Genomic DNA, 8,691 nt, shown 5'->3' on the forward strand with positions numbered 1-8,691 from the left:
TTTTTTTTTCCCCCCCATTTCAGAATTTTCAAAGAAGTGTCACCTGTTTCGCAGATTAGGCATTTATAGCTGTTTGCAGCGGAAGAAGCGCATTTTGGTTTTGAAATATAGTGACATACTGACAGTCTACATATTTTTTATTTTTCTCCCCCAAAGCTCAAAGATCAGGTTTACAGTACTGTTCAACGTTTGAGGTCGGTTTGAGGTTCTTCAAGGCTGCATTTATTTGACCAAAAATACAGTAAAAAAACAAACAAACACTAATATTGTGAAATATTAAAATTTTATGTAATTGTCTTCTATTTTAAAGGGGTCATATGATGCGATTTCAAGTTTTCCTTTCTCTTTGGAGTGTTACAAGCTGAGTGTGCATAGATAAGATCCCTGAAGTTGCAAAGACTAAAGTCTCAAAACCAAAGAGATATTCTTTATCAAAGTTAAGACTCTGCCAAGGATTTTCAAAATAGGAAAATGACATCAGCAGAGATGTGTCGTTGTCTTAGGTCTCGGAGGTGCTATAAGTCAATAGTGGCAAGCCTAATAACACTAAATGTACAAAGGCAGAATTTGTACTAATTAGTTATTTAGCTTTTATGAGGGGCACGTGTACAGAAACTTATTTTATTCAGGTTCTGGAGCAACATGGGGTTGACCATCCCTGAGCTTTAGTCACTACACCTCACCGGCCTATACAGTTAGACCCAGTGATGTTATTGTCAACTAAAACCATTAAAAAAATGACTTAACTGAAATCAAGCTGAAATTAAATAAATTATAAATATTAGATAAAAACTTTGGCAACTACAGTAACTGAAATAAGTTTAATTTGAAGTATTAAAGATTGGTTACACCAGCCAATTATTATTTGCATTTTAATAGTAAAAACTTCAAAACTGAAAGGAATGGAAGTATGGGAATTATGTGGAAACCAAAAGAACTTATTTCCTGAACCAACTTTGAGGTGTATCTTGGGATGCTTCTTTAAACCGTTTTTTAAGGAGTTGTCATATATGCTGTGCATTTGCTGGCTACTTTTCTTATACTATTTGGTCCTACTAATTTAATCATATATATATATATAAAATTATTATTATTATGAAAATGTATTTTAAATATACATTTTTATTTGAAAGTATTTATACGTAGGAGCAATATATATTTGTCTATAAATCTAATTATACATATTTAAGCGTGTACATGTAGGTTTAATAGGTATAAATTGTAAAACTGCATATTACATGCCGTCTTCTAAACCAATCCCCCCTCCCCTTTTTTGTCTTTTTAATTTTTTTTTGTCTACACAGAGAGCGCTACTCCAGAATCTAGAGTTCAGGCCATTCACTGTCTGGTTCATAAACTGCCAGAGAGGAACAGATTAGTGCTCAGTCTGGTTACCAAGCATCTTGCCAAGTGAGTGGAAACTGGTTTTTCTCTGGTCTGTATACACAATTTTTTATTATTATTTTGTGTGTGTGTGTGTGTGTGTGTGTGTGTGTGTGTGTGTGCACATTCTCTGTTTTCTTTCTCCAACCTTTTTACTTCTCTCGGCTGTCAGCCACTATTTTCAATCATTATTTCCAACTTTCTCCCTCATTCTGTTCTTACCGTCTGTACACAAAAACACACCTTCCTACAGGCAGCACCCGTAGAAACATATGTAGGCTACCTCTGTTGCTGAGCAACTGAGCAAACAGACAAACAGCACTCTGCAGAGAAGAGAGACTGAGCAAAGAGAAAACTCCACATGGACTTTCATTCGATCCATGCTGTTATCTAGATCACAACTTTTTTTCTAGAGAAAACAAGTCCTGTCCCTCTCCATTCCAACCAACAACTGCCCACTTAGAGAGAGAGTTATGCAGCAGCTTCTGTAAGAGATTAGATCGGGTTAGAGATTTCCAAATAATGTTAACTATCATTACCTTTACCTCAGGCCTCACATTTTATATAATGTGAATGTAAGCAAATTGAAGATAAGCACATAATCTCCCTAACCTCCAGCAATCAGTGACTGGGCAGACGTGTCTCCTCAAAATACAGAGTGGGATTTGCTGGCAGCTAAGAATGTGCAATTGGAAATTAAATTCAGGTTATCCACCACTAAATTCCTCTTCCATCCTCTCCAGCCCTCGCAAAATGCTTTAGGAGTTGGCACAGTTGCAGACCCATCAGAGATGGAGAGGAAAAAGCGTAATGTTGCCATTTTATCTGAATTGGAATTAGAGAGGTGATTAATTGTTATCTTTGTGTGGCGTATTTATTTTCAAAGTGCACCCTGTGAAAGTGGTAAACTGACATTTTGATACCTGTAGTTTGTTTGCATTATTCTGAAACAGGGACAAACGTGTCCAGACCAAAATTTGTTATTAAAGTTACATAATAGCAAATTGTCTCCCTATTGCTTAGAATGTTAATGAGGTTTTTTTTTCCCCCCCATTTCAGAATTTTCAAAGAAGTGTCACCTGTTTCGCAGATTAGGCATTTATAGCTGTTTGCAGCGGAAGAAGCGCATTTTGGTTTTGAAATATAGTGACATACTGACAGTCTACATATTTTTTATTTTTCTCCCCCAAAGCTCAAAGATCAGGTTTACAGTACTGTTCAAACGTTTGAGGTCGGTTTGAGGTTCTTCAAGGCTGCATTTATTTGACCAAAAATACAGTAAAAAAACAAACAAACACTGATATTGTGAAATATAAAAATTTTATGTAATTGTCTTCTATTTTAAAGGGGTCATATGATGCGATTTCAAGTTTTCCTTTCTCTTTGGAGTGTTACAAGCTGAGTGTGCATAGATAAGATCCCTGAAGTTGCAAAGACTAAAGTCTCAAAACCAAAGAGATATTCTTTATCAAAGTTAAGACTCTGCCATGCCCCCCTAAAACGCCTCGTTCTAACACACCCCCACATATCTATGTCACTATGTGGAAATATTTGCATAATGCCGGCCAAATGTTCACGCAAAGAAAGAAGGCGTGGTTTCAGTAACCGCAGTTAGTGTTGAAGCAGCATGTCAGGGAGACGCTGTGTGTTTCTAGGCGAAAACAAAAGCACTTTATTTGGCCTTCCAGAAGTAGATGCATTTAGGAATCTTTAAGATTACTTACAACAGAACAGCAATGCATTTTATGGACGACCGTTTCATGAACCTAGGAGAGGAGGTCATTCTGACTTTGCTATGACAATCTGGCGCTTCTGAATCAGCTACTGGAATATGTGAATATGTGACGAATATATGTGAATATGTGACGTGACATGTGGCCAAGTATGGTGACCCATACTCGGAATTAGTGCTCTGCATTTACCCATCCAAAGTGCACACACACAGCAGTGAACACACACAAACCGTGAACACACACCCGGAGCAGTGGGCAGCCATTTACACTGCGGCGCCCGGGGAGCAATTGGGGGTTCGGTGCCTTGCTCAAGGGCACCTCAGTCGTGGTATTGAAGGTTGGAGAGAGTGCTGTACATTCACTCCCCCCACCTACAATCCCTGCCGGTACGAGACTCAAACCCACAACCTTTGGGTTATGAGTCCGACTCTCTAACCATTAGGCCACGACTTCCCCCCACGAAGTATGTTTTGTTATTAGTTTAAGTATTTACTACTGACTGTTCAAATACGGAGTTTTGCACATCGTGTGTGTGTGTGTGAGAGAGAGAGCGAGAGAGAGAGAGAGACAGGGTCACATCACATCACATCACAGTGGAGTCAGCTGTCTTAACCGTGGCTTGTGTACTGCAAACACATACCAGCTTCTTCATCTTTCAAAATAAATGTAAAGACAGTAAATAATGTCATTAGTTTTACCATCAGTTCAAGCCCGAAAGGAGAACAGAGTCGCATGACAGTGATGAAGCTGGTATGTGCGATTATGGTAAGGGTCGTTACATTCCGACGAGTGCTTGCGGTGTTCGGCCAATCACAATGCACTGGGTCAGCTGGCCAATCAGAGCAGACTGCGCTTGTCTGAAGGAGGGACTTTGTAGAAAATGAAGCATTTGAGAGAGGCGGGGCATAGAGGACCTACAATAATGTACAGTATTTGAAAAATAATGTGTTTTTTTTTACATTAAAGCATGTCAACATATTCTGTTACACCAAATACACAAAATAATGATCTTTTAAAAAGCATCATATGACCCCTTTAATACATTTAATAATAATGTATTTTTCAGCACCCATTACTCCAGTTTTCAGTGTCACGTGATCCTTCTTATGCTAATTTGCTGTTGAAAACAGTTGTGCTGCTTAATATTTTTGTGGAAACTGTGATGCATTTTTTTCAGTATCCTTTGAAGTATACATCTTTTGCTACATTCTAAATGTCTTTAATGTAACTTTTGATCAGTGTCGTGTGTCCTTGCTGAATAAAAGTATTGTTTTCTTTAAAAAAAAAAAAAAAGCGTACTGACTTTTAAACTGTATTGTATTTATTTTATCGAAGGGCACTCTCTCAAAATGTCTTTGTTTGAGCTAATGTAATTCATACAGTATATGCCTACATGAACCAAACTAAAGGGAAAAACACACCAGATTCCTAGTCAAATGATCCAAATGAACCCATTTGTTCAGAGGATGGTAAAGTTTACTCTGTTTAGATATTTTACAAATTGAACTGCATGGACAATATGCGTAATGAAGTTTGACTAAAAATTCTCCATCTGTGAGGCTGATAACCAAAAGAGTCATTCAGCATGCAGGTTTTAATGTTCACCCCTGTGATCTTTAAGTTACTAATTAATTAATTCAAAATATCGTGTTTTCAAGTTCTTCTGAGATATATTGCAGTGAGACTGAAGACACTTTCTAATAGAAGGTTAACTGCATATAGTTTCACAATCAAATGCAAAAACATTGCAAACCGTTCTTGCTATCTTTCATCAAAACAAATAATGTGCAATAATGTCAATCTTTTTTCAATCTTTCAAGTAATTTAATCATAACTTCTTTTTTTTCTATCGTGTTTTCAAGTTCTTCTAAGATATATTGCAATGAGACTGAAGACACTTTCTAATAGAAGGTTAACTGCATATAGTTTCACAATCAAATGCAAAAACATTGCAAACCGTTCTTGCTATCTTTCATCAAAACAAATAATGTGCAATAATGTCAATCTTTTTTCAATCTTTCAAGTAATTTAATCATAACTTCTTTTTTTTCTATGTGTGTAGTGTTGCTGCCAACAGCAAACAGAACCTGATGACAGTGGCGAACCTTGGGGTAGTGTTTGGCCCCACGCTCATGAGACCGCAGGAAGAAACGGTGGCAGCCATTATGGACCTCAAGTTCCAGAACATTGTGGTGGAGATTCTCATAGAACAGCATGAAAAGGTGAGACTTCTCACTGGAGAATGAGTGGCCACATCGCAACACCTGGTGAGCTGCCAAAAAAAGTTGTCTAAGGTTGGCAGCTCATAAGGTTTAAAGTCACCACTAGTACCTTAGAGAGTATCATATTATAAAGAGCAGATAGTGAGTTATGGAGAGTGATAGTGAGTTTATTTGATTTTGAATTGTTGTATAAGGTCTTGCTATGCTGAGCTTGGTGTACTTCTCTCTACAGCCAGGAGGGGGAGCCATGCGTGTTTTGACTGACCACTGCTCAGTTAGCTTTTCTTTCTGATGGCTCAAATACAGTTGGACCGCCGTACTCATTTGGCTAAAATGCAGGTTAAAATGCTGATTTAATCAGCTTTAGATGACAGTAATCTGGTTAATCCTAAAATGGGGTTCATTCTGAGGGACAAAGGGAGAAAGAGTGAGATTATTTCATAATCTCTAAATTATTTAGCCTACATTTGAAACAGGCTGAAGAATTGCTTTCAAACTATGCACAGTGTTGTGCCCGATGATCATATTTCAGTTCAGTAATTCAAAATAAACACTGGGATCTATTAATCACTTTTGCTGATTTGATTTTTACAATTTGATATTCTATTTTGCAAAGTGACCTTGGGCTGTAGGAAAGGTGTTTAGGAAATAAAAACTATAATAATAATATTTATTATTATCAGTAGTAGTATTAAATCAAACACTTAATTAGAGAGACTGCTTAGAAATTTAATTTGAATAAAATGTAGACCGTACAACTGTTGAATTTGATGCAGTATTTATCATACACAGTATTACAAGGCATAAGCAAAGCAAAATGTCAGAATTATGGTCGTTTTATTTTACATTACCGCATAAGAACTTACTAGAGTATGTGTAGTATATGTAATTATGCAAACATTTCTCAATATATTTTGTCTATGAAAAGCACTTCTGAAGCAGCATACAACATTACGTAGATGGGCAGATTGTTTAATATACAGCATTCCTAGACCAAATGATATTGACCTTGATGTTGTTTTGATGTAAGTTGAAATAAGTGAGCGAAGCGTTGAGATTCAGGAGAAGGAATGACTCTGCAGAGCAGCAGACTGATTAGCTCCTCTCCAGACTGCTGATACCCCCAGATGCACTCAACAGACAATGTTTTGCATTCAGGTCCATCTGCAGAGAGAGAGAGAGAGAGAGAGAGAAGTCGGAAAAGTTGCGAGACAAAGAAGAAACGAGGGGGGAAAAGTGTGTAGACCGAGGGCAAAGAGAGAGAGAGGGGTGAGAGGGTAACAAGAGAGAGGCAGGGCTGGGTGGAGAAAGATGAGGTAGAAAGTCTGCGAGAGAGGAATGGGCAAAGACTGAGATGGAAAAAGAGAGAGAGAGAGCAGGCTTTGCTGTCGTCTGCAGAATTTCACAGCAGTATCAGATTTCTATCCCTTCTTCCAGCTCTCTCATTCCTTTGTTCAACCCTGTCGAGACTTCCACACTTCTGCTAACCTCTGTCACTCACACTGGCCGTCTGGGGTTCAAATATAAATACTGTGTGACTATAATGAAGCCGAAGCTATTATGAAAACATGTTTCCTGTGTTGTCACTGAATGGCTGCCACTCGTTCAGATGCACGTCAGTTTGAGCGTTTCACAATGAACTGGGCAACATGCCTGGAGGTCTCTTATTTAGGCTTAACTCTCATGAGAGCTCTTATGATGTCTATTTTAACAACATGCTGTTAATGAAGCTTGCAGACACCTCTTACATAGGGATAGTTCACCAAAAAATTTAGATTTTTTTTTTTAGCATTTATTCATTTTCTTGTTGTTCCCGAACTGTTTTACTCTCCTTTTTCCATGGAACACTAAAGGAGAAGTTTTGAAGAATTTTCACATTGCTCTCTTTCATGCAGGGGCGGAGCTAGGTGGTGGCCACCCCTTTGGCTACCCTACTCACAGCTGCAGTTTTTGTCTCTTTTTTTTTCTTGACAAGAAATGTGTTTATAAAGATGCGGAACCGCCGTATCTCTTTACAACCACAACAAACAGGAGACTTTTCAAACACGCATTTCAACTTTGCCTCAGCGCCAGGCGCAAGTCAGACAAGTGTGGAAAAGGCACAGGTGCTAAATGTAGAACAACAGTGAACAGTCTGATGAGAAGTTGTTAGGCTATATGTCAGTAAAACTTAGAAAAACAAACGTTCCTGGTGGAGAAAGATGAGGTAGAAAGTCTGAGAGAGAGGAATGGGCAAAGACTGAGATGGAAAAAGAGAGAGAGAGAGCAGGCTTTGCTGTCGTCTGCAGAATTTCACAGCAGTATCAGATTTCTATCCCTTCTTCCAGCTCTCTCATTCCTTTGTTCAACCCTGTCGAGACTTCCACACTTCTGCTAACCTCTGTCACTCACACTGGCCGTCTGGGGTTCAAATATAAATACTGTGTGACTATAATGAAGCCGAAGCTATTATGAAAACATGTTTCCTGTGTTGTCACTGAATGGCTGCCACTCGTTCAGATGCACGTCAGTTTGAGCGTTTCACAATGAACTGGGCAACATGCCTGGAGGTCTCTTATTTAGGCTTAACTCTCATGAGAGCTCTTATGATGTCTATTTTAACAACATGCTGTTAATGAAGCTTGCAGACACCTCTTACATAGGGATAGTTCACCAAAAAATTTAGATTTTTTTTTTTAGCATTTATTCATTTTCTTGTTGTTCCCGAACTGTTTTACTCTCCTTTTTCCATGGAACACTAAAGGAGAAGTTTTGAAGAATTTTCACATTGCTCTCTTTCATGCAGGGGCGGAGCTAGGTGGTGGCCACCCCTTTGGCTACCCTACTCACAGCTGCAGTTTTTGTCTCTTTTTTTTNTGTCAGTAAAACTTAGAAAAACAAACGTTCCTGTCCTGTCAGCCGTTTTACTGTGCTCAAGGCACACACTCTTCAACTGTACGTGAATATGCGGCGCACGCTCTTTATCACTTCATCATAAATTAAGCACCCAAGAAACTATGAGCATACAACGTCATAGTTCTGTCATCCGTTAAGTCGTGAAATTACCAAAAAGGTGATTAAAGCTGCAAAACTGTGCATGAATGTATATATGCATTATATTTAATAACGCCTCCAAAATGCATGTACAAAAATATTTTTTTGCAATTCGAGATCACAATATAAGGCGCAAGCTGATATGTAATTTCTTTTTTTGTAATTTAATGTACAAGTAAATGTGAGCACAGTGCACTTGTAATAGAAAATATGCACACATTTTTCGATAATTTGTAAAGGATGAAAATTAAACCATATTCAAATGCATTAAATAACAAATTTTACATTCTGGCATATACAGTGGGTACGGAAAGTATTCA

The 8,691-nt window shown here is 38.1% G+C and overlaps 1 protein-coding gene across 1 annotated transcript; it reads left to right on the plus strand.

The window, feature by feature from the left end:
• Positions 1–1,304: 1,304 nt before the first annotated feature.
• On the plus strand, positions 1,305–5,338 carry LOC107578191 (rho GTPase-activating protein 10-like; the record flags this gene model as incomplete). Its single annotated transcript, XM_016264172.1, has 2 exons — positions 1,305–1,410; positions 5,179–5,338. Coding segments are annotated over 2 exons (266 nt in total), but the record flags the coding sequence as incomplete, so codon positions are not given.
• Positions 5,339–8,691: the final 3,353 nt, after the last annotated feature.

This window comes from Sinocyclocheilus grahami, unplaced genomic scaffold, assembly GCF_001515645.1.
Source record: "Sinocyclocheilus grahami isolate Dianchi unplaced genomic scaffold, SAMN03320097.WGS_v1.1 scaffold9268.1, whole genome shotgun sequence".
Classification (NCBI taxonomy): Eukaryota; Metazoa; Chordata; class Actinopteri; order Cypriniformes; family Cyprinidae; genus Sinocyclocheilus; species Sinocyclocheilus grahami.